General features: G+C 42.4%; 2 protein-coding genes across 30 annotated transcripts in view; both read right to left on the bottom strand.

Annotated features, from left to right (window-relative positions):
- The window catches only part of RUFY2 (RUN and FYVE domain containing 2), a 63,810-nt gene extending 48,518 nt beyond the window's left edge, over positions 1-15,292 (bottom strand). For 12 of the 23 annotated variants that reach the window (XR_012417866.1, XR_012417868.1, XR_012417869.1 and 9 more), the window contains exons 1-7: positions 14,766-15,292; positions 12,700-12,873; positions 9,668-9,785; positions 7,083-7,184; positions 4,964-5,087; positions 4,710-4,771; positions 3,755-3,820 (exon numbers count right to left, since the gene is read on the bottom strand). Coding sequence is in view for 7 of the 23 variants with exons in the window: in XM_005565693.5 (XP_005565750.1) it covers positions 3,755-3,820; positions 4,710-4,771; positions 4,964-5,087; positions 7,083-7,184; positions 9,668-9,785; positions 12,700-12,873; positions 14,766-14,874 (755 nt within the window). In the remaining 16 variants the exon portion in view is untranslated. The remainder of the gene's footprint in view (positions 1-3,754; positions 3,821-4,709; positions 4,772-4,963; positions 5,088-7,082; positions 7,185-9,667; positions 9,786-12,699; positions 12,874-14,765) is intronic. The other 11 variants (XR_012417871.1, XR_012417875.1, XR_012417876.1 and 8 more) reach the window with 2 other exon arrangements.
- Positions 15,293-21,613: 6,321 nt separating this feature from the next.
- Positions 21,614-25,233, bottom strand: part of DNA2 (DNA replication helicase/nuclease 2) — a 65,577-nt gene continuing 61,957 nt past the window's right edge. For all 7 annotated transcript variants that reach the window (XM_045362073.2, XM_045362072.2, XM_045362071.2 and 4 more), the window contains 2 exons: positions 24,279-24,425; positions 21,614-22,646 (listed from right to left, as the gene is read on the bottom strand). In XM_045362073.2, the coding sequence (XP_045218008.2) occupies positions 22,578-22,646; positions 24,279-24,425 (216 nt within the window). In that variant the 3' untranslated portion in view covers positions 21,614-22,577. The remainder of the gene's footprint in view (positions 22,647-24,278; positions 24,426-25,233) is intronic.

Raw genomic sequence — 25,233 nt, 5'->3', positions numbered from 1 at the left:
GCCTTTCGAAGTTTGAGCCATATAAATATATTAATATTACCTGTTACCAAAAAATGATTAGAAGTTTTAACATAATTAAGCAACTACAAGTTTGCATTTAGAAATACAATCTCAGAAACACAAATTACAAAATATACGTGTATTTCCTATGATTTCTATTAAAACTCCATTTAAAAAAGATCGATATGAAGTCTTTCCTATTTCTACAATTTTAGAAGAAAAGCAAGAGTCACAGCTTATTAGTTTCTTGTCCTAAAATGGGAAAATGTTTAATTGTATCTTCTGATTATAATACATATTCATTGAGTAGTACTCAGAAAATATAGAAAAGTACAAAGAATAAAATAAAAATTATTCATAATCCTATCACCCAAAGAAAGGTATTTTACTAATTATTAAATGTAATTAACGAGAACAGTTCATTTCTAATTAGATAGCACATATTACTCACTATACCTGTGCTGTCCAGTATGGCCGCCATGAGCCACATGTGGCTACTAAACACTTAAAATGTGGCTAGTCCAAATTGAAATGTGCTATAAGGGTAAAATACATATTGGACTTTGTATACAGTGCCAAAAAAAAAGAGTGTAAAATATGTTATCAATAATAATTGTTTTTTAAGAGATGGGGGTCTCATTATGTTGCCCAGGCTGATCTCAAACTCCTGGGCTCAGGTGATCCTCTCGCCTCAGCCTCAAAGTAGCTAGGACTACAGACATGCACCACCATGCCAGGCTAATAATAATTTTTTTTTTTTTTTTGAGACAAGGTCTCACTGTGTCACCGAGGCTGGAATGCAGTGGTGCGATCATAGTTCACTACAGCCTTGAAGTCCGGGGCTCAAGAGATCCTCTTGCCTTAGCCTCCCAAAGTGCTGGGATTACATGCGTGAGCCATCACACCTGGCCTATTTTTTTTTTTTTTTTTTGAGATAGAGTCTCATTATGTCACCAGGCTGGAGTACAATGGCGTGATCTCGGTTCACTGCAATCTCCACCTCCCAGGTTCAAGCGATTCTCCTACCTCAGCCTCCCGAATAGCTGGAACTACAGGCACATGCCACCATGCCTGGCTAATTTTTGTATTTTTTAGTAGAGACAGGGTTTTACCATATTGGCCAGGCTGGTCTCAAACTCCTGATCTCAAGTGATCCACAAACTTCGGCCTCCCAAAGTGCTGGGATTACAGGAGTGAGACACTGTGCCTGTTCCCTAATTTTTTATATTGATTGCATGTTGGAATAATATTTGGGGAATACTGGGTAAACTAAAATATATTTTTAATTTTTGGGGTTTTTTTTTAAATTTTTATTGTAGTTACCAGAAGTTTTTTTTTTTTTTTTTTTTTTTTTTTTTTTTTTTTTTTTTTGAGACGGAGTCTCACGCTGTTGCCCAGGCTGGAGTGCAGTGGCGCGATCTCGGCTCACTGCAAGCTCCGCCTCCCGGGTTCCCGCCATTCTCCTGCCTCAGCCTCCTGAGTAGCTGGGACTACAGGCGCCCGCCACCGCGCCCGGCTAATTTTTTGTATTTTTAGTAGAGACGGGGTTTCACTGTGGTCTCGATCTCCTGACCTTGTGATCCGCCCGCCTCGGCCTCCCAAAGTGCTGGGATTACAGGCTTGAGCCACCACGCCCGGCCAGAAGTTTTAAATTACCTATGTGGCTGGGCAAAATGGCTCATGCCTGTAATTTCAGTACTTTGGGAGCCTGAGATGGGAGGACTGCTTTAACCCAGGAGTTGAAGACCAGCCTGAGCAACACAATGAGACCCCATCTCTATGAAAAAATCTAAAATTACCAGGCACGGTGGTGCACACTTGTCGTCCCAGCTACTTTGGAGGCTGAGGCAGGAGGACCGCTTGAGCCTGAAAGGTCAAGGCTGTGGTGAGCCTGATTGTGCCACTGCCCTCCACCCACCAGCCTGGGCAACAGGGTGAGACCCTGTCTCAAAAAAAAAAAAAAAAAAGGCCAGGCATGGTGGCTCATGCTTGTAATCCTAGGACTTTGTGAGGCAGAGGTTAGTGGATCACCTGAGGTCAGCAGTTTGAGACCAGCCTGGTCAACATGGAGAAACCCCGTTTCTACTAATACAAAAAAATTAGCCAGGCGTGGTAGTGGGCATGGTAATCCCAGCTACTCGGGAAGGTGAGGTAGGAGAATCCTGGGGGTAGCTAGAACCCTGAGGGCAGGCAGAGGTTGCAGTGAGCTGAGATGGTGCCATTGCACTCCAGCTTGTGCGACAGAGCAAGACTCCACCTCAAAAAAAACAAAAACAAAAACAACAACAAAAAAACCCCTACGCGTCTCATGTATTTCTTTCTTTCTTTCTTTTTTGTTGAGACGGAGTTTCACATTTCACTCTTGTTGCCCAAGCTGGAGTGCGATGGCACAACCTTGACTCACTGCAACCTCCACCTCCCGGATTCAAGCGATTCTCCTGCCTCATCCTCCAGAATAGCTGGGATTACAGGTGCCTGCCACCACACCTGGCTATTTTTTCTATTTTTTAGTAGAGACGAGGTTTCACCATACTGGTCAGGCTGGTCTCGAACTCCTGACCTCAGGTGATCCACCTGCCTCGGCCTCCCAAAGTGGGATTACAGGCATGAGCCACTGCACCTGGCCGCATCTCGTATATTTCTATTAGAACTGCATTTTACTATTTTACATACAGGTCTCAAAAATTCGCAACAAGAGTATTCACTGATGGCTTCAATGACCAGTTGACGGCCGGGCGCGGTGGCTCAAGCCTGTAATCCCAGCACTTTGGGAGGCCGAGACGGGTGGATCACGAGGTCAGGAGATCGAGACCATCCTGGCTAACACAGTGAAACCCCATCTCTACTAAAAAATACAAAAAAACTAGCCGGGCGAGGTGGCGGGCGCCTGTAGTGCCAGCTACTCGGGAGGCTGAGGCAGGAGAATGGCCTGAACCCAGGAGGCGGAGCTTGCAGTGAGCTGAGATCCGGCCACTGCACTCCAGCCAGGGGGACAGAGTGAGACTCCATCTCAAAAAAAAAAAAAGACCAGTTGACGATGTAAGAAGGCAAAAACTTCCACCATAGAATGATGACAGACAGCCACATTTACATATGAAGCCTTCTGAAGTAGGAAAAATGAATTTTTGAATCATCAAAATGATAACAAACTTTTACCTTATCTAGACTTTTTTGTAAGGGTACAGCAATAAGTTTTAACTTCTATTTAAATCCGATGAAGATTCTTTTTTAAAATCTGACTCTCGGGCCGGACGTGGTGGTTCACGCCTGTAATCTCAGCACTTTGGGAGGCCAAGGTGGGCGGATCATGAGGTCAGGAGATTGAGAGCAGCCTGGCCAACATGGTGAAACCCCATCTCTACTAAAATACAAAAAAAAGAAAAAAAAAAATTAGCCAGGCGTGGTGGTGCACTCCTATAGTCCCAGCTACTCAGGAGGCTGAGGCAGGAGAATCACTTGAACCTGGGAGGCGGAGGTTGCAGTGAGCCGGGATCACGCCACTGCACTCCAGCCTGGCAAGAGTGAGACTTCATCTCAAAAAAAAAAAAAAAACCCTGACTCTCATTTTCTGCTTAAAACGAATTATCTCCAATAATTATCTGTATTCTTACTTTCCATTTTCTCTCTATCCCCTCAACCCCTTCTCAAAGACTCTTAGAAGAAAGGAATAGGGTAAGCTGAACTGAAGGGAAAAAAACAAAAACAAAAACCTAAGACAATATTCATCAATGTGCTAAGTATCCATAATACTTACTTCAGTTGTCTATTTAATTCTTCAACATAATTCTTTTGGTCCAATATGGCAGCAATTTGAACATTCCTAAATGAGGAAAAAAGTAGCTTTGTGCTAGTTTAAAAGGTATTTATTAAGTAAAAAAAATCTAAATCATCTAAAATTATAAAACTAAAATAATAAAAGTGTCTTGCCTTTAAAATAAAACATAAGAATAACAGTAAGCTATGTACTAAGAATCTATAACCTTTGTTGAATAAATCACTTGTCAATAATAGACTTAACAATACCATTAGTGTATTTTAAATTTAAACATAATTAGGGCCAGGCACGGTGGCTCACCCCTGTAATCCCAGCACTTTGGGAGGCCAAGGCAGGTAGGTCACTTGAGTCCAGGAGTTCAAAACCAGTCTGGCCAATGTGGTAAAACCCTGTCTCTACTAAAAATAACAAAAATTAGCCAGGCATGGTGGCGGGTGCCTGTAATCCCAGCTACTGGGGAGGCTGAGGAAGGAGAATCACTTGAACCCAGGAGGCGGAGGTTGCAGTGAGCCAAGATCGAACCACTGCATTCCAGCCAGGGCAACAGAACAAGACTCTGTCTCAAAAAAGAAAGAAACAAACAAAAAAAAACAAAAAAAAACATAGTTCGATCTTGAAGTAAACCAGTATTTGCAAACTTGTAAATAATAAGCTTTCATCTCTTTTATTCCAAAAAACAGTTATTAAAATGGGTCTCAGAAACTACAGTTATAACCAACGGTCCCACTTCATACAATTAATAAAATCTCCTTCTCCTAAGTGATTTTCCATAATCTGCTTTGTAAAGCTTGTAATGGAAGTGAAAATGAAATGAAGAAGTCACAGGGGGGAAAACAACAAAATAAAACCACACTGTAGATAGATGGATCTTATAATGATTTGTAAAGAGCTATATAAAGAACCCAATATGTGAAATAACTTATGAAAAGCATACCTTTCTTTATTTCCAATATCTTCTTCATTCTTTAAATACATAGAAAAATCAATCACTCCAACCTGAAGTAAATAAAGATTTTTTTTTATTTAAAGGGGAGAAAATACTTTATCAGAAGTACCTTTACTGAATGTCACTCTTAATATTCCTTTAGTGTTTAACAGTCCTGTTTACAACTTCAAATGACACCTGATCAAGGAGGAACTGTGCAAACTGAAAACACTCTGCATTTGGCACTAATCACTTTCACTTACTTGTGAGTCTAAATCCTCTCCCTTCACACACAGATTAGCATCGATCACATTCAGGCCAACCAGCAGCCCAACAATTACTGCTCCTTCTTCTTCCATCATTAGTGCATGATACTCATAAAACTCACTGTGAATTTAAAAAATAAGGACTTTAAATCACAAATTTATTTCAAAAACTAAAATTTAAAATCACCGTTATCTTCCTAATCTTCTGCCTTACAGAAATGGAAGCCATCTCAGTTAGGTACCTTCAAATTAGGCTTTACACATGTGAATAACTTTTTATATTTTTTAAATTTAAATGTCTCTATTGAAAAATCAAAAGGACTGAAGGAGATAAAAGAGGAAAAAATGTTTTGAGAGAGAGAAAAGAGGAGCAAAAAGGGATGAAAAGAAAAAGTGGCACCAGACACGGTGCCTCATGCCTGTAATCCCAGCATTTTGAGAGGCCAAGGCAGGAAGATCACTTGAGGTCAGGAGTTCAAGACCAACCTGGCCAACATGGTGAAACACCACCTCTACTAAAAATACAAAAATTAGCCAGGCGTAGTGGCACATGCCTGTAATTCCAGCTACTCAGGAGACTGAGGCAGGAGAATTGCCTGAACCCAAGAGGCAGAGGTTGCAGTAAGCCAAGATCACGCCGCCGCACTCCAGCCTGGGCAACAGAACAAGACTCCGTCTCAAAAAAATAAAAATAAAGAGAGGCAACACTAAGCCCTGGGATATTTCTGACTCAGGCGGATATAGTGACTGCTGCTGATCTGATTATGATATATTTTATTAAAGTTAAACTTTCAATCCTCAGATTTATTAAGACCTTGGGATAAAGACTAACGAAGAAAATGAACATATGCAACATTTCAAAGCCCATGTTCAAGTCAATGCATTTGATAGGTGTATTATAAATCTTAATAGATGATTATAAATTAAAGACACTTTGGGATATCTACATTCTAAAAACTGTTCAAAAAGAGAGTTGTGAAAGAAATACGATGGTCCAAAAACTAAGTCTCATCAACATACATTCAGAGAAGTAGTTATCACTGTCTCATGCCTTCTTTAATAAGTCCCATGTACATTATTTAATCACTTTTATTATCCTTCAGAATACTGAGAAGCTGTGGGTACTTAACATATGGTCATTCTCGTTTAACAACTGGGAAAACCACAATGTAAAATCAGAGTCACAAGTAAAACCAAAACCAGGACTAAATTCTCCACAACATCAGAGAGGCACTCTAACAGAACAAGAATGAATGGAGGGCCACCATGGGCCCACTCCCTTGGAGAACTGATTGCCTTGCTCTAAAAGTCTGTCTTAAATAAATGTTTGGCCTTCATTTTATTTTATTTTTTTGAGACAGGGCCTCACTCTATCACCCAGGCTGGAGTGCAGTGGCACAATCTCAGGTCACTGCAACCTCCCTCTACCGGGTTCAAGCAGTTCTCCTGCCTCAGCCTCCCAAGTAGCTGAGATTACAGGCATGTGCCACCACACCCAGCTAATTTTTGTGTTTTTAGTAGAGACGGGGTTTCACCACATTGGTCTTGAACTCCTGACCTCAAATGATCCACCCGCCTTGGCCTCCCACAGTGCTGGGATTACAGGCATGAGCCACCACACCCAGCCAAAATAAATGTTTGGCCTTCAATTTAAAGTGTGCCCACAATACAGCTGAAGCAATAATATGGATATTCAAATTCTAAAAAAACCCAAAAAACAAAAAGCCTATGAAATTAAAGCCCCAAATTCCAACACAAATTTTTATCCATAGAATTAACCATATTCAGAAAAATAAAACTAATTGAGAAATGTACTATATATAGCAGTTTCCAGGCAGGGGAAAAGAAAAAAATTTTAAACAAAGAGGAAGAAATGTAATATATATAAATTTCCCCATCCTGGCTGATAACAAGCTTATGGTATTCATATATAAGGCTAGTTCCTGATCCATGTTATGCCTCCATCATGTTTTTCTGTCTCATTTTGCTCCTCCTTTTATTTTATATCATTTTATTATATGTTACATATCCTTTCATATTACATCTTAAATCCTTTTTGGAAGACAGCATATAAATAAAATTAAAAATGAAAAGATCACGACTTAATAGTACTAACCTTAAGAGATCCCTCTGAATAATCAAGCAACGTAAGTAATCGGCCATTTTTTTTTGCATAAGGGCTAATCGAAGCCATGCTCTTGCTCGACCCAGAGGGGTCCTAAAGAGAAGAACCAATTGATCAGAAAACAGCCCTAGCCCAAAGATCACATCTTCTATCTCGAGAGGTACACATTAACAAGGAAGAAGGGCATTTTTATAATAGTTTTGTTTTCATTTTTATAGGTTTATCTTTTTGAGCACACAGACCAATCCCTGAGAGCTGGGTAAATCTGCTCCTCCTGTAGGACATGTAGGTACTACTTAATGTCTTGGAAAAAATGACTCTAAACACAATAGTGTGTCGCTTAATGACAGGGATACGCTCAGAAAAATGCGTTGTTAGGTGATTTCATCATGGAGTGTACATTTGCAAACCTAGATGGTATACACACCTACACCATATAGTATACCCTATTGTTCCTAGGTTGCAAACCTATATAGCGTGCTACTGTACTGAATGCTGTAGGCAATTGCTATACAATTGTTAAGTATTTGTATATCTAAACATGGAAATGGTAAAGTAAAAATAGAGTATTATAATCTTATGGAACCACTATCATTGAATGAAATGTTATGCAGTGCAGGACTGTGGTGAGAATACTTCTATAAGAAATGTTTAGGTGGACATGGTGGCTGACACCTGTCATCCCTACACTTTGAGAGGTTAAGGTGGAGGATCACTTGAGTCCAGGAGTTAGAGGACAGCCTGGACAACATAGGGAGACCCTGTCTCTATAAAAAAAAAAAAAAATTAAGTCAAAAAAATTAAAATTAAAAAATCAAAATGCCAGGTATGTGCCTGTAGTCCCAGCTACTCAGGAGGCTGAAGCAGGAGGGCTGTTTAAGCCCAGTAGGCACCGGCTGTAGTGAACAGTGATTCACTGTACTCAAGCCTGGGCGACAGAGTGAGACACTGTCTCAGAAAAAAGAAAAGAAATATTTAGCCTGAATGGGCTTAGCCCTCTAAAAATAAATATTAAAACTTCACCAGGCTGGGCTCAGTGGCTCATGCCTGTAATCCCAGCACTTTGGGAGGCCAAGGCGAGCAGATCACAAGGTCAGGAGTTCGAAAGAATCCTGGCCAACATGGTGAAACCCCATCTCTACTAAAAATACAAAAAAATAGCTGGACTTGGTGGTGGTTGTCTATAATCCCAGCTACTCAGGAGGCTGAGGCAGGAGAATCACTTGAACCCAGGAGGCGGAGGTTACAGTGAGGCAAGATTGCACCATTGCATTCCAGCCTGGGCAACAAGGCAACACTCAGTCTCAAAAAAAAAAATTGTTTCAACAATAAAGCACCATAATGTCTTCAAAAACATAGGTAACATTATATCTGAATTCTAGAAATCATAACAAAGCTAAGAGGGTGCCAGGCTAGTAATTAAAGAGAAATCACTGTGCTGCTTACTGGTTTTCAAATGTTTCTTTAATCCGGTTGCATTTAGGAAATTAAATCTCATACCTCTCTTACCCAAGTTCTATCTGTTATTAAAAACAAAAGCAGCCTGGCATGGTGGCTCACGCTTGCAATCCCAGAACTTTGGGAGGCCAAGGCAGGTGGATCACTTGAGGTCAGGAGTTCGTGACCAGCCTGGCCAACACGGTGAAACGCTGTCTCCACTAAAAATACAAAAATTAGCCAAGTAGGCCCGGTGCGGTGGCCCACGCCTGTAATCCCAGCACTTTGGGAGGCCAAGGTGGGCGGATCAAGAGGTCAGGAGATCGAGACCATCCTGGCTAACACGGTGAAACCCAATCTCTACTAAAAATACAAAAACATTAGCCCAGCGTGGTGGCGGGTGCCTGTAGTCCCAGCTACTCAGGAGGTTGAGGCAGGAGAATCACTTGAACCCAGGAGGCTGAGGTTGCAGTGAGCCAAGATCGCACCACTGCACTCCAGCCTGGGCGACAGAGCAAGGCTCCGTCTCCAAAAAAAAAAAAAAAAGAATGTAAGAACTGAGACTTAACACTTTATACCTATAAAAAATTTTCAATACTTATGAGTTCTTAGCTAACATACTCCAACTTTTAGGATATTTTACATACATTTGTCTGATGAAACAGGCTGGTGACATTATAGGTACCAATTTTCAGAGGAAGCACAGTAATTTACACCAGTCCTAGGGTATATAAGTGGCTTATCTGAGAACTGGAATCTCCTGAGCCTGTGCCCTGGATTCAGCCTAAATCAGTCTTTTATCAAACACTTACTGACTTTCTACTACAGTCAAACTAATTTAACACTCAGAAAACAAAGATGCATAATTGATATATCCTATCTTAAAAGGACTTTCAATTTCCTACAATACAAGGCAGAACAGTGAGTGGTTAATTCTGATTGAAGGGGCTGAGAAAAACTTCATAAAGGAAATGGGATTTGAGTTGAGCCATAAAGAATGAACATAATTTTATTAGAAGAGGATTAGAAAAAGGGGACTTAAGACTAAGAGAAGACAATAAGCTAGAGTGTGAGGTACTTTGGAGGTACAATGAATACGCTTCTGTGGCTAGGGATGAACAAGTAATAGGCCTCCTTACTTCAGACCAGGCAGATCCCGGACACTGGCTCCTATTTCCTCTGCTTCTGGGTACAACTTCTCCACCAGTTCCAAAGGGCCCCAGATGGTTTTGTTATAACTCAAAAATGATTTTCTTACTGAAAAAAAAGAACACATAAAACACATAATACACACAATGTCAACATATAAAACTTTAGTAACTTATTTTTAAATATTTAGTTTCAACATTTCTAACTTAACATACAATTATTCAGAGACCTTTCCTCTCTTTTATCCACTACATATCCCAGTGGATATGGAGCCTGTGCAAGTAGGATCCTGTTGCCCATCCTGCTATTTTTTTCCTGCATGATAAAAAGGCACAGTGACCATTCTTTCATATCAAATAGGCAGTCAGGCAATTAAAGTGAAAAATACCTGCACTCATTCTCTACCAGTACCAAAATAAAGGCTAGTGGCCCTAGCTGATTGATCTTTATAAGTTTATTAAATAAACATAGCACAAATAAAAAGTTATTTTATTTTTTATAATAATGCTTTTGCTTTTTGTTTTTTTAGTAAGTAGAGATGGAGTTTTGCTATGTTGACACGGCTGGTCTTGAACTCCTGGCCTCAAGTGTTCCTCCCATCTCAGCCTCCCAAAGTGCTGGGATTACAGGCATGAGCCACCACACCCGGCCTAAGAAGTTATTTTAATTTTAAATATGAAAAATTGTTAATTTCCTTTTCCTTGTATTTTATTCTGAGATTTAGTCAATATAAAACCATGAAATTGCCATACATTTATTTGTTATTACTGACCAGATCTCCCGCAAAAAAGGGTGCCTATCATATACACCACCCAAGGATAACCAAGATAGGCAATTTTTCCCGGGGGTAGAAAAATCACACACACAAAGTAGCTTTACAATGATTTATCCAGATAAGCCTATAACTGCTAGGACATGGTTCAACATATATTGTGAAGTAAAGGATAATACAGTCTAAAACTAGTTTTAAATTTAACTATTTTGGCTATAATTTGGCAAACTATATTTCAGTAGGCTTGGGGAAAATCAAGATGCACTCCTGGGTGACAGAGTGAGACCCCCATCTCAAAAAAGAAAAAAAAGAGGAGCATGGTTATGGTTAAATAAAATATGCCATATATATACTGATATAATTCCGATATAGACATCTATGTAAATGGAAAGATCTCCAAGCTATATTATTATTTTTTATTTATTTCTTTTTTTTGAGACAGAGTCTCACTCTCTCTCCCAGACTAGAGTGCAGTGGCACGATCTCAGCTCACTGTAACCTCTGCCTCCCAGGTTCAAACAATTCTCCTGCCTCAGCCTCCCAAGTAGCTGGGGCTACAGGCATGCAGTGCCACATTCAGCTAATTTTTGTATTTTTAGTAGACATGGGGTTTCACTATGCTGGCCAGGCTGATCTCGAACTCCTGACCTCAAGTGATCTGTCGGCCTCAGCCTCCCAAAGTGCTGAGATTACAGACATGAGCCATTGCACCCAGCCATTTTTTTTTTAAAGAAGGAAGTCACAGAATAATAGCATGAGTACAATTAGAGTAAAAGAAAAAAAAAAAAACAGAAAAGGGATAAGAGAATATCTAATTCTCCCATTTTCTTTCTTTCGAGACAGTGTCTCACTCTGTAGCCCCAGGCTGGAGGGTAGTGGCACAATCTCAGCTCACTGCAACCTCCGCTTCCCAGGTTCAAACGATTCGCTTGCCTCAGCCTCCTGAGTAGCTGGGATTACAGGTGAACATCACCAGTCTGGCTAATTTTTGTATATTTTGGTAGAGACGGGTTTTCACCATGCTGGCCAGGTTGGTCTTAAACTCCTGACCTCAAAGTGATCCACTCGCCTCAGCCTCCCAAAGTGCTGGGATTACAGGTGCCCAATTTCCTTTAGATAAATTAATAAAAGAGAATGAATAAAAACCGTGTTTTGCTCTGTGTACTTCTCTGTTGTTTGATTCACGTACAAAAAGAGTATAGTTTGCTAGTGTTTATATATTTTAAGAAATTGCTTTAAGTCTTTAAAGAAAAAGAAACGAGTATGCTAATAACATCACATAGGATTTTCTCAAATTTTGATGTCAAGGCTTCCTTCTTGTTTTGAAGTACTTTTTATTAAAACAAGGTTTAGGTAAATCTTTGGTTTTTTTGTTTTTGTTTTTGTTTTTTTGAGACAGGGTCTCTGTTGCCCAGGCTGGAGTACAGTGGTAAAATCACAGCTCACTGAAGCCTCGACCTTCTCAGGCTCAGGTGATCCTCCCACTTCAGCCTCCCGAATAGCTGGGACCACAGGCATATGCTGGGATTACAGGCATGAGCCACCATGTCCGGCCAGTCAAGCTTCTTTTACTCTATAATAGTCACTCTAGTGTACAACTCTTACACAGCCCTCTACATAGATACTCATCATATGAACTAGAGGCCAAAACTGTGAACAATTATTATAAGTAAAAGCACAGTTATTATGCAATTAATATTTTAAAGTAAATATAAAACAAACATTTTATATGTAACAATAATTCAATATGTGCTGATAGTAGAATACAATATCTGCTGTTATCATCTTCAGGATGGCTCACATTTCTACAATAACTCCATCCAGAAGATATTTCTACATATGTTCGTGTATGTATCTAGGAGGTTTCTATTTCAACAATCTACTATTTCAATGCACTTTTCAACAGGGTTTGAAGTATTAATGAGCTCATAACAGTATCATTAGCTTTAAAATATGACTCTATAATTGTCCTAGAAAACAGAAACCAGTTCAGATTATGTAAGTTTAAAAAATTTAAAAATCAAATATTCTGTTTACAAAACATTAACAACTAAGCATTTTCTGAAGATCATTATTAGACCATTATTAGAAAACATAAAGAGATATTTTCTCCCAAAATCAATCCACTCAATATTTTTTAGTTCATAGTAATAGTAATTATGGCCTCAAAAAATAACCCATTCTCAAGGGCACTTAAAATGGAAAAGGGGAAATTCTAAAATGAATTAATTTTTTTAAATCTCACAATACCTTTAAGACCGTGTTTCAGGCAATGTTCCATAACAACAAAGAATTGCTGCAAGGGGGGATAATCAGAATCCAAAGTGCGGCCAAAGCTCAGGGCAGATTCAATGAGTCCTTTGATACTCAGTTTAGCCATGTTTAACAAGTTTGCTCTCTCTACAGCTGTGGGGTCTTTTGTAGCTGAAAACACAAGAAAGGAATCCAACATCATTTGCAAGACATGACAATGAAAAAAATACACAAACCCTTCCCTTCTCCTATAAAAACCAACAGTAGTTTGCTGTTCCTTGGTTGACAAATTCTCCCCAGCTAAACTACACCCTTGATTAACTTCTCTTTATGTCTCTCACATATACTGTAAAAAATTTCCGGCCGGGCGCGGTGGCTCACACCTGTAATCCCAGCACTTTGGGAGGCCGAGGCAGGCAGATCACGAGGTCAAGAGATTGAGACCATCCTGGCCAACATGGTGAAACCCCGTCTCTACTAAAAATACAAAAATTAGCTGGGCGTGGTGGTGTGCACCTGTAATCTCAGCTACTTGGGAGGCTGAGGCAGGAGAGTCACTGGAACCCAGGAGGCAGAGGTTGCAGTGAGACGAGATCGCGCCACTGCGCTCCAACCTGGTGACAGAGTGAGACTCCGTCTCACAAAAAAAAAAAAAGAAAAGAAAACAGAAAATCTCCATGACCACTCCAGCCAAAGTTTATGAATTATTCTCAAGATCCTGCAAATCTGTCATTCTCCTGTATTTATTTAACTTTCCTGGTACCTCTTCATAGAGAATGAGTTTTTAAAATGATCTTCTGTGGAGATAAATTTGGGCTGAAAGAAAACATGTTTAAGGGCCTCATGCAAAAGGTGAATAGCAGGTACCATCTACGGATGAATTCCAAGGCAAAAACGTTCAGAATAAACTGGCAATAAAATAAAGGTAGTTAAAATTCTACGATTCCACTGTCACCCACAACAAACATGATAGGTAAAATACACTGACAAGTAAGGGGAGACAGGAGAAGCCGTCCAATTCTTTCAGTCTATCCTCTTTCTGTCTGGCTTCTTCATTCTGACTGTAGTTCTGTATTGCATGACTGTTTTATTTTCAAAGAGAAAAGCAGAGACCAGTTTTACATTAATGCTTCTCAGCCATCCACACAGTTGAGAAAGGCCACAGCGCCAGTCTGAATACCAAGTTAATAGATGTATATTCCAAAAGGCCTGATTTTTAATTGATATTTTGAAGACACAGTATCATCAAGCAAGATGTTTTCAATTCACAAAACTATTGTCCTCCTTCCCACAAATTTTATTCTGTTTACTTAGAAATTCAGATGCTTCCCCATCATCTCGTCACTGTTGTGACTGGTGGAAATACCTTCAACAAACACAGATGACAAAACTAAGGTGTGGAAAAACAAAGCACTTAATATAACACTTCATAATCTCTGACAAATGTATAAGTCATCAATGTGTCCGTTTTTCCTTCACTGAACAACAACAACAACAAAACCTAGAGTCTCCAAAGATCTAGTATTCTAGCTCTGATTTCTAGATAGCTAGGCATGAAGACTGACACTGAATCCTAAGCAACCTAAAATGCAAACAGCCACAACTGCTGTGGCCAAACTGCCTGGTGGAAAAATGTCCACACACGACATTCCTTTAAATCTGCATCGTGGTCTGACTCCCACTACTTTTCAGGAGTGAAACCACTTGATGTTTCATAATTCGTGGCAACTCTCATTTTTAACACAGCCCATCATAATTCCTAACGTGCGATGCCACAACCACACAAAGGGTGTTTTGCAGCTGCTGGGAGGCAGATGGGTGCTGGGCACTGGCAGTTCCCACGCCGAGGGGCGCTCACACCGCGGCCACGCCCCGGCTGCGCTCCAGGACTCCTCCGGCCGGGACGTGACCCCCAAACCCGGCCGCAGGCGCGCGAGGACTCCCAGGGCCAGTGCCCGCACCTTGCCAGGACCAACCCCTTCCCTGCTTCTCTTCCTGCCCCTTCCCCCCAGCAAGGCTGCCCAGAGGCCTGGGGCCCCCCAGGACCATCGCGGCGGGCTCACCCAGGCTCCTGCGCGTCAGCACTCCCCGTCTCCCGCCCTCGGCGTCAGGCACCCAGGCCAAAACCTGAGATGCGTCTTCCCTCCGCCACCCCCAAACCTGAAAAGTCATCGCCCCTCCCCGACTGCTCCCCGACTCCGGAGTGACACCCTGCCCGGCCCAGTCCTCGCTCCTGGACGCCGTGGCACCTCGAGCCCTCGGCCACTATGCCTCAGAACCTGGGCGGGAACGGGCCGGAACAAGGGAGGGGGCACGTTGCCATGACGACCCCGGGAGCCCCCGAGTCCCAGGCAGTCCCCGCCCATCCCGGGTTCGGGCCCCAGTTCCGACTGCCGGCCTCGGCGTCTCCCACAGCTCACGGTCCACCCCGCCTGGCCGGAGCCCTCGGCCCGGGACTGAGGGCCGAGGGTTCGGTCTCGGCCCGCTCGCCTTACCCATGGCGGCGGCGGCGGCTGTGCGATCTCGGGCTGGGGCTTCCTTGGCCTGGCCAGCAGCTCCCTCCAGGCGCTCGGCGGCCACCACCGCATCTGCAGCCAGGCCCGCTGCGGCCCACAGCGCCCCCGGCGGCGGGAGGGCGCCCGGGCGGCCCCAGGGGGAGCGGCGCCCCAGGTCGGGCGGGGACCCGCGGAGCCTTTGGCGGGCGGGAGAGCAAGCCCCCTGTCTCTAAGCCTCCTCGCATCCGCTGGGACCGCAAGAAGGAAAGGAACGTGATGGAAACCACGGGTGTGAGGAGCCAGAGTGCTGGGCCCTCGGTCCGTGCCCCGGGGGCTTCGCCGGAGCGCGAAGGCCGGATTTCAAGGGGCGGCCGGCCACACGCAAACGTTGCTTCCACCGGGCTGGCGGGGCCTGATCTAATAACACGCCTGACTACTGCCCCTTCACCTTCACAAACACAAAGGGGACCAAAAGAATTTAGAAAATCTGAAGCAATTAACAGCAGGCAGAAACCTACTAAAACTAGTTAGCCCCAAATTACGACTTTTTTTGTTTTTTGGGTTTGTTTTTTTTTTTTTTTTTGAGATGGAGTCTCGCTCTGTCACCAGGTTGGAGTGCAGTGGCGCGATCTCAGCTCACTGCAACCTCTGCCTCCCGGGTTCAAGGGATTCTTCTGCCTTAGCCTCCCGAGTAGCTGGGATGACAGGCGAGCGCCACCCCGCCCAGCTAATGTTTGTATTTTTAGTAAAGACGGGGTTTCACCATGTTGCCCAGAATGGTCTTGATCTTTTGACCTGGGGATCTGCCCATCTCGGCCTCCCAAAGTGCTAGGATTACAGGCCCGAGCCACAGAGCCCGTCCTAAAGCAAGTTGATAAAACTCATTACAAAAAGCTAAAGTGAAAAAAGAAAGAAAACAATTCAAAAATATTTCATTATGTGCTACAGCAATATCCACACAAGCACTAAAATTCAGACCTCGGCTGGGTGCGGTGGCTCATGCCTGTAATCCCAGTACTTTGAGAGGCTAAGTTGGATAGATCACGAAGTCAGGAGTTCGAAACCAGCCTGACCAACATGGTGAAACTCCGTCTCTACTAAAAATACAAAATTTAGGCAGACCTGGTGGCACGCGCCTGTAGTCCCAGCTACTCGGGAGGCCAAGGCGGGCGGATCACCCGGTCAGAAGTTCGAGACCAGTCTGGCTAACATGGTGAAACCTGATCTCTACAAAAAACACAAAAATTAGCTGGGCGTGGTGGCGCATGCCTGTAATACCAAGATTACGTCAGAGAGGAAAAAAAAAAAAAAGTCAGACTTCATCCCTGGATCCATCTTGGTTCACATTTCCCAGGATTATGAGCCCTAGTCACCTTAAGGGCCAGTAGTGACTCAAGTAGAATTAGATAGGCATATCCTATTAGCTACAAGAGATTTTTCTTTTTTTTTTTTTTTGAGACAGGGTCTCACTCTGTCACTCATGCTGGAGTAGTGGCAAGATCTCAGCTCACTGCAACTTCCACCTCCCAGGCTCAAGTGATTCTCCCACCTCAGCCTCCCTAGTAGCTGGGACCACAGACGCTCATCACCACACCCAGCTAATTTTTTGTATTTTTGTGCTTTTTATTAAAAAAAAAAATTATATATATATACATCTTATGATCCCAGTTTTAGTTTACCAATAAATACAGCAATATGAATATATACCTATATACGTATATATATAGTTAGAAAAATAAATGCATAGGTAAGAGACTGAGTAAAGTACTTGAAAATGTTAATAGTTACAATGTGTGGGTGGGGGCATTGTGATTACTTTTTTCCCTAAACTATTTTGTGTGTGTGTGTGTGTGTGTGTGTGTGTGTGTGTGTGTGTGTGTGTTTAAACTTTTAGGTTTGAGGGCATATGTGAAGGTTGGTTGCATAGGTGAACTCATGTCGTGGGGGTTTGTTGTACACATTATTTCATCACCCAGTTAAGTCCAGTATCCGATGGTTATCTTTTCTACTTCTCTCCCTCCTCCCATCCTCGTCTTTCAAGTAGACCCCAGTGTCTGTTGTTCCCCCCCTTTTTTTTTTTTTTTTGAGACGGAGTCTCGCTCTGTCACCCAGGCTGGAGTACAGTGGCCGGATCTCAGCTCACTGCAAGCTCTGTCTCCCAGGTTTATGCCATTCTCCTGCCTCAGCCTCCCGAGTAGCTGGGACTACAGGCGCCCGCCACCTCGCCCGGCTAGTTTTGTTCCCCCCTTTTTTTTTAAGACAGGGTTTCACCATGTTGGCCAGGCTGGTCTCGAACTCCACAGCTCAAGTGATCCACCCACCTCAGCCTCCCAAAGTGTTGGGATTACAGGCATGAGCAACCGCACCTGGCCTTTCTTTTCCCTTCTTTGTGTTTCATGAGTTATTTAGCTACCATTAATTTTTATTTTATTTTTTATAGAGATGGGGTCTCACTATGTTGCCCAGGCTGGTCTCAAACTCCTGGCCTCTTGTGATCCTCCTGTCTCAACCGTCCAAAGTGCTGGGATTATAGGCATGAGCCACCATACCCAGCCTACAAGTCATCTTTTTCATGAGCAATATGGTCCACTGAATCCAGATGGACCACCTTGTCACATCATGCCACAGAGCTTTCAGCCTTAGCCTTAGCTGGCTCATGACCTGATTTTCTTACAATGACAATTGTAATGCTTCTGAACATTTGTATAGCACCTGGAAGATGTTACCACGCCGGGCGGTGCAGGGGAAGGGAGATACACATAGTGGCCGGGAAAACTGCAGAATTCCTAATCAGAAAATGTGGGTTCTGGCAATGACTTGCCATGGGGTCATATGCTAACACAGACTATCTATGCTAGGTTCTCTATAGGGTTTGAGAAAATATCCATGAAAAATATTGATAAATATTAAAGTATCCTACTAATTACAACTGCTGCTTTAAAAAAGCAGTAAACAGGCCGGGTTTGGTAGCTCACGCTTGTAATCCCAGCACTTTGGGAGGCCAAGGTGGGAGGATCACCTGGTCAGGAGTTCGAGACCAGTCTGGCTAACACAGTGAAACCTCGTCTCTACTAAAAATACAAAAATTAGCCAGGCATGGTGGTGCATACCTGTAATCCCAACTACCTGGAAGGCTAAGGCAGGAGAATCACTGGAACCCAGAAGGCAGAGGCTATAGTGATCCAAGATCTCACCACTGCACTCCAGCCTGGGCAACAGAGTGAGACTCCATCTCAAAAAAAAGAAAAAGAAAAAAAGCAGTAAACAGCCAGATGTGGTACCTCATGCCTGTAATCCAAGTACTTTGAGAGGCTGAGGCAGGAGGATTGCGTGAGGCCTAAAGTTCCAGACTACCCTGGCCAACATAGCATGACCCTGTTTCTAAAAACAAATTTTTTCTAGTTAGCGGGGTGTAGTGGTGTGCACTGGTAGTCCCAGCTACTCAGGAGGCTGTGACAGGACAACTTGAGGCCAGGCGTCTGAGGTTGCAGTGAACTGTGATCCTGCCATGCACTCTAGCCTGGCCAACAGAGACTCCATCTCTTGAGAAATAAATAAATAAATAAAAGCAGTAAATACTATGAAGCTCCATATAGGTACTATTATAGTACTGTATGCAGATGAAGATAATTCTTTTGGCTGGGAGAAAAATCAGAAAAGGCTTTTTGGAGAAGGTGGCACCTTAAAGTCTTTCTAAGTGGGTAGAGATGCCTAAATGGTGATGGAAGAACAGACAAATCTAGAGAGCAGATCAAATGGGAAACAGAATAGGCATGCACAGGAACAGCAAAAATAGTTTCATATGGTTACAACCAATACACAAAGACCCCATTAAAGAATAATCACTGTTACAAACCATGGGTTCCGACCTACTAGTGGGACATGAAAGCAATTTTAACAGGTTGCAATTAGCTTTGTTTTTATTTTTCATTTTATTTTATTTGAGACAAAGTCTCACTCTGTCACCCAGGCTGGAGTGCAATGGCATGATCTTGGCTTACTACAACCTCCACCTCCACCTGCTTGAATCGGGTTCAAGTGATTCTTGTGCCTCAGCTTCCCGAGTAGCTGGGATTACAGGCGTGCACCACCATGCCCAGCTAACTTTTCTATTTTTAGTAGAGACGGGGTTTTACCATGTTGGCCAGGCTGGTCTTGAACTCCTGACCTCAAGCGATCCGCCCACCTTAACCTCGCAAAGTGCTGGGATTATAGGCGTGAGCCACCGTGCCCAGCCACACTTTGTTTTTAATGGAATAGAATGGAACATACCAGGGTATATCACAAAGGGTAAATATTGTCTTATGGCAGTATTGTTTCAGATGCATATGCATATACAAATTTACATTGAGTCATGATGTAAAATGGATTTTCTTATTGCGGGTGTGGTATTTTGGTTTAAATACTAGCCTAGATCATCATAAACCAAACTATGTAATTACTAAAGGATGAGATTACAAATAAATTTCATTTTCTGGCCGGGCACGGTGGCTCATGCTTGTAATCCCAGCACCTTGGGAGGCCGAGGCAGGCAAATCATGAGGTCAGAAGTTCGAGACCAGCATGGCCAACACAGTGAAACGCCGACTCTACTAAAAACACAAAAATTAGCTGGCATGGTGGCAGGTGCCTGTAATCCCAGCTACTCGGGAGTCTAAGGCAGGAGAATCGCTTGAACCTGGGAAGCGGAGGTTGCAATAAGCTGAGATTTTGCCATTGCACTCCAGCCTGGGTGACAGAGCTAGATTCCATCTCAAAAAAAAAAAAAGGAAATTTCATTTTCTAAAATATGTAGTGTTTGAAATTCTTACTAAAATATGTACTGCTCTGTAATTAGAGGGGGAAAAATGTTTTGTTTTGTTTTGTTTGAAACGGAGTTTCACTCTTATTGCCCAGGCTGGAGTGCAATGGCGCAATCTCGGCTCACTGCAACTTCCGCCTCCCAGGCTCAAGTGATTCTCCTGCCTCAGTCTCCCAAGTAGCTGGGATTACAGGCTCCCGCCACCGCACCCAGCTAATATTTGTATTTTTAGTAGAGACAGGGTTTCACTGTGTTGGCCAGGCTGGTCTCGAACTCCTGACCTCAGCTGATCCACCCGCCTCGGCCTCCCAAAATGCTGGGAATACAGGAATGAGCCACCGCACCCAGGCCAAAAATGTTTTAAAGAAAGAAAAATTATGCCAAGATCTTTAAGCACAGAGAACTGTGAGATGATGTCATTTACAGAAATAGGGATCACAGGAGGAAGGCATTAAATGAAGATGGAAATTTCCAACTTCTTTGTACTAAGTCTAAAATGTTCACAGAATATTCTGAAGGCATTGGCTGGAAGGCAGCTATATAACTAAAACTTGGAAGACAGGGTGTAGTACAGGTTTAGTAAACAGCCACATGGGTGATGGGTGAAGCCAGTAACTGTCCAAGGAGAAAGAAGAGGACCAAACCAGACTTGGAGCTCTGGGGAAAACCCACTGTTAGACAGCCAGGAATAAGGAGAAAAGAAAGGAATTGGAGACAGCAGCAAAAGGGAAGTCAGGGGGAGGGGGACAGGAACTCTGAACTGATTCAGGAGAGGGGCCACTGGAACAGCCACATTGTCTTTGCATTGTGGCTTTATACTGTTTTTTTTTTTTGAGATGGAGTCTTGCACTTGTCACCCAGGCTGGAGTGTAGTGGTGTGATCTCGGCTCACTGCAACCTCCACCTTCCCGGTTCAAGCAATTCTCCTGCCTCAGCCTCCTGAGTAACTGGGATTACAAGCGCCCACTACCATACCCAGCTAATTTTTTTGTGTTATTAGTAGAGACAGGGTTTCACCATGTTGGCCAGGCTGGTCTCGAACTCCTGACCTCAGGTGATCCACCTGCCGCAGCCTCCCGAGGTGCTGGGATTACAGGCGTGAGCCACCATGCCCAGCTTCCTAACTCTTTTAAACAATTAAATGGCTAAACTCTTATCACCAAGACAGATCAACAAAAAAAAAAAAAAAAAAAAAGGAAACAAAGAACACATCCCCAGGTTCTCTTCTATGGAGCTTTACTTTTCCAGCCATATGAACCTGTAATGAAGCAAAAGGACTTTCTTATTCATTTCATTCCCAGAAACTGAAATTACTATCAGATTCCTTCCTGATTTATACTCTCATTATATCTAACCAATATTTACGTTTCATCACAGCAACCTCTCCCGTTTGTCCTATCTGATCTATAACCTCTCCACGAACAAGCCCATCCTGGGTGCCCTTCATAAATCTCTTAATAATATCAGTGCTGCTTGGTTTCAGCTTTCCAGCATGATCAATACTTCACTTGTCACTATTAGAACCTTGAGTTTAATTACTATTAAACTATTCACTTGTCACTATGATAACCCTGAGTTTAATTACTATTCAGTATTAATAATTGACACAGTAAGATCCATTAGTAAAAAAATTTATTAAAAAACTTCAAGTAATAATTTAAAAAAACACATGAGGTAGAAACAAAAATTTTAACATATTTAGCATTCATTTAAAAAAAACCCTCAAGAGAAATGGAAGATTTCCAACCCCCAGAAGATCTGTTACCCCAAGATTTTAACCTTAAAGGTTAAAATCTGTTCCCATATAAATAATTAATCATCTTGAGGCTATTTTGTTTTACAAAACATCTTTACACAAAAAGGGAAAACTGAGTGATGCCCCCAAACATAGGGGCATATGAACATATGTGAAAATAGGAATCTACTTTTTAAATTTGTTATCAATTCAGAAAACAATATTTGTTGCAAAAGATGATGTAAGAATTATTTTCTTTTATATCAAAATCCACTCTAGAATACCGAAATACTGAATACTGAAAACAAAAAAGGGGGATAGTAAGGGAGGATAGAAAATTAACAGGAAGTAATCGATTCATGTCATAAAAGACTAGGTTTAGAGTGAAAACACATCTGATAGCAGAAAAAATCCTAGCAAAATGGCCTTTGGATTAGGGACCTCAAAATACAGAAAAGAATCACACTTACATTCTCATCATCACAAGACTGTGCTTAAATGATGAAAACAAATCAAATCCCTTTATCAAGTCTTTCATATAAAGTTCTTACAATGATATCTACAAAATCAAATTAGTCCTGAAATGTCTGACTTAAAAGTTTAAAGCCCAAAGTCAAAAGTTAATCCATCTTCAAAGCTGGTAAAAATTTATCAAACTCTTTCTCTAGGTCAGGCAAAAATACATGTATAGAACCCATAAATTTAGACTTTTCACAGTTTTGGGTACACCTGTGCTTAAAAACATAAATACTGCATGAAATTTTGTATGGTGATAGAATTTTCTGTATAGGCACGAGCTAGAGGAGATACTGCCCTAGTATGAAAAGGCAAGGGAAATAGTGTTTTATTCTCTTTGAAAGTCACCCAATATGTGGCAAAGACTTCCATGTTCTCTTGATGGAAGATCAATGATGTAAAATAAATTAAGGAAGAAATATTTAGCACAATACAGAATGGCATAAATTTATGACGTTATTATTTAATATTTTGTAATCTGATTTAGAGGACCACAAAAAAAAATACAGATCTTTATGGCATTCTATGAATAATTACGCCCTTAAGCCATAAGAGTTATTTATCTTTTTTCTTTTTTTTTTTTTTGAGACAGAGTTTTGCTCTTGTTGCCCAGGCTGGAGTGCAATGGTGCAATTTCGGCTCACCGCAACCTCTGCCTCCCGAGTTCAAGAGATTCTCCTGCCTCAGCCTCCCGAGTAGCTGGGATTACAGGCATGCGCCACCATGCCCGGCTAATTTTGTATTTTTAGTAGAGACAGGATTTCTCCATGTTGGTCAGGCTAGTCTCAAACTCCCAACCTCAGGTAATCTGCCTGTCTTGGCCTCCCAAAGTGCTGGGATTACAAGCGTGAGCTACTGCGCCTGGCCTCAGTTATTTATCTTAGCCTAATTCATACCTTCATAAGAAGTACAAAGTTCTTATGAAGCCTAAGAACTTCATACACTTTTTTTGTTTGTTTGTTTGTTTGTTTGAGATGGAGTCTTGCCCTGTCGTCAGGCTAGAATGCAATGGCGCAATCTCAGCTCACTGCAACCTCCGCCTCCCGGGTGCAAGCGATTCTCCTGCCTCAGCCTCCTGAGTAGCTGGGACTACAGGCGCATGTCACCATGACCAACTAATTTTTGTATTTTTAGTACAGACAGGATTTCACCATGTTAGCCAGGATAGTCTCAATCTCAACCTTGCGATCCACCTACTTCGGCCTCCCAAAGTGCTGGGATTACAGGCGTAAGTCACCGCGCCCAGCCCATACACATTTTTTAAAAATGATTTATCTTAAGGCCAGGTGCAGTGGCTCACCTCCTCTCTACTAAAAATTTTAAAAATTAGCCAGGCATGGTGGTACATACCTGTGGTCCCAGGTACTGGGAAGGCTAAGGTGGGAGTCCAGGAGGTCAAGGCTGCAGTAAGCAGTGATCCCACCACTACACTCCAGCCTGAGTGAAGTTAGGCACCACTTCTTGGGGGAAAAAAAGGCTGAGTGTGGTGGCTGACACCTGTAGTCCCAGCACTTTGGGAGGAGGCGAGTGAATCACTTAAGCCCAGGTGTTCAAAACCAGCCTGGGCAACATGGTGAAACACTGTCTTTACAAAACAAATACAAAAATTATCTGGGCATGGTGGCATGCACCTGTGGGCCCAGCTACTGGGGAGGCTGAGGTAGGAAGATCACTTGAGCCTGGGAGATTGAGGCTTCAGTGAGCTCTGATCATATCACTGCACTGCAGCCTGGGTGGCAAAGCAAGGCCCTGTATTTAAAAAACAAAAACAAACAAACAAAAAAATCTTAAAAAATAAATAATACTCCATTTTAATCTAATCATTTGTTCCGGGTTAAAAAAAGGTTATAGGCCGGGAGCCGTGGCTCACATCTGTAATCACAGCACTTTGGGAGGCGTAGGCGGGGGGATCGCTTGAGCTTAGGAGTTCAAGACCAGCTTATGCAACATAGAGTTTTAATTTAAACAAGTATATAAATACTCACAACAGTGCAATCAAATGTGACCATATACAAAACAAAAAGGATATTAATTTTTCTGAATTTAAATGATTAAGCAGCTTCTCCAAAGGAGGATAGCAGTTTAGTGAGGGCACACACCCCAGGAGAATCAGTTTATGCTTGGCTCTGGTTATAGCAACATTAAGACGTCGCCAGTCTTTCAAGAGTTCACCAACCTGTAAGAAATATAATTTTCAATTATTCAAGTTCAAAGGAATGGCTGAATATATTATAACACACCCCTATACAATGGACAACTGTGCAAATTTAAGAATAGAATGAGGCCAGGTATGGTGGCTCATGCCTGTAATCCCAGCACTTTGGGAGGCTGAGGCAGGTAGATCACTGGAGACCAGAAGTTCAAGACCAGCCTGTGCAACACAGTGAGACCCCATCTCTACAAAATATACAAAAATTAGCCAGGCGTGGTGGTGCGCACCTGTGGTCCCAGCTACTCAGGAGGCTGAGATGAGAGGATCACTGAGCCAGGGCTGCTTGAGCCCAGGAAGTCAAGGCAAGGATGCAGTGGGCCATAACCATGCCTCCACACTCCAGCCTGGGTGACAAAGGGAAACTGTCTCAAAAAAAAAAAAAAAAAGGAGACTATCTGAGGTAAGAACTGAGTAGATGAGGGATGGAGTACAAAGGAAACCTTTTATTATGTATATTTTAAAACCATATGGATATACTATACAGTTGAGAAAAATGAACTAAGGAGAGGTAAAAATAAGAAAACAAACAAACAAAAAAAACTATTTTGGGAGATGAACGTAGGAGGATTGCTAGAGCTTGGGAGTCGCCCACCAGCCTGCACAACATGGCGAAACGCCATCTTTACAAAAAAATTAAAAAATTTACTGGGTGTGGTGGTACATGCCTGTAATCCCAGCTACTCAGGAGGCTGAGATGGGAGAATCACTGAGCCAGGGAGGTGGACATTACAGTGAGCCGAGATTGTGCCACTGCACTCCAGTCTGGGTGACA

This window comes from Macaca fascicularis, chromosome 9 (genome assembly GCF_037993035.2).
Source record: "Macaca fascicularis isolate 582-1 chromosome 9, T2T-MFA8v1.1".
Classification (NCBI taxonomy): domain Eukaryota; kingdom Metazoa; phylum Chordata; class Mammalia; order Primates; family Cercopithecidae; genus Macaca; species Macaca fascicularis.
The sequence above is the reverse complement of the archived record's forward strand: the minus strand, read 5'-3'. Positions and strand labels throughout refer to the sequence as shown.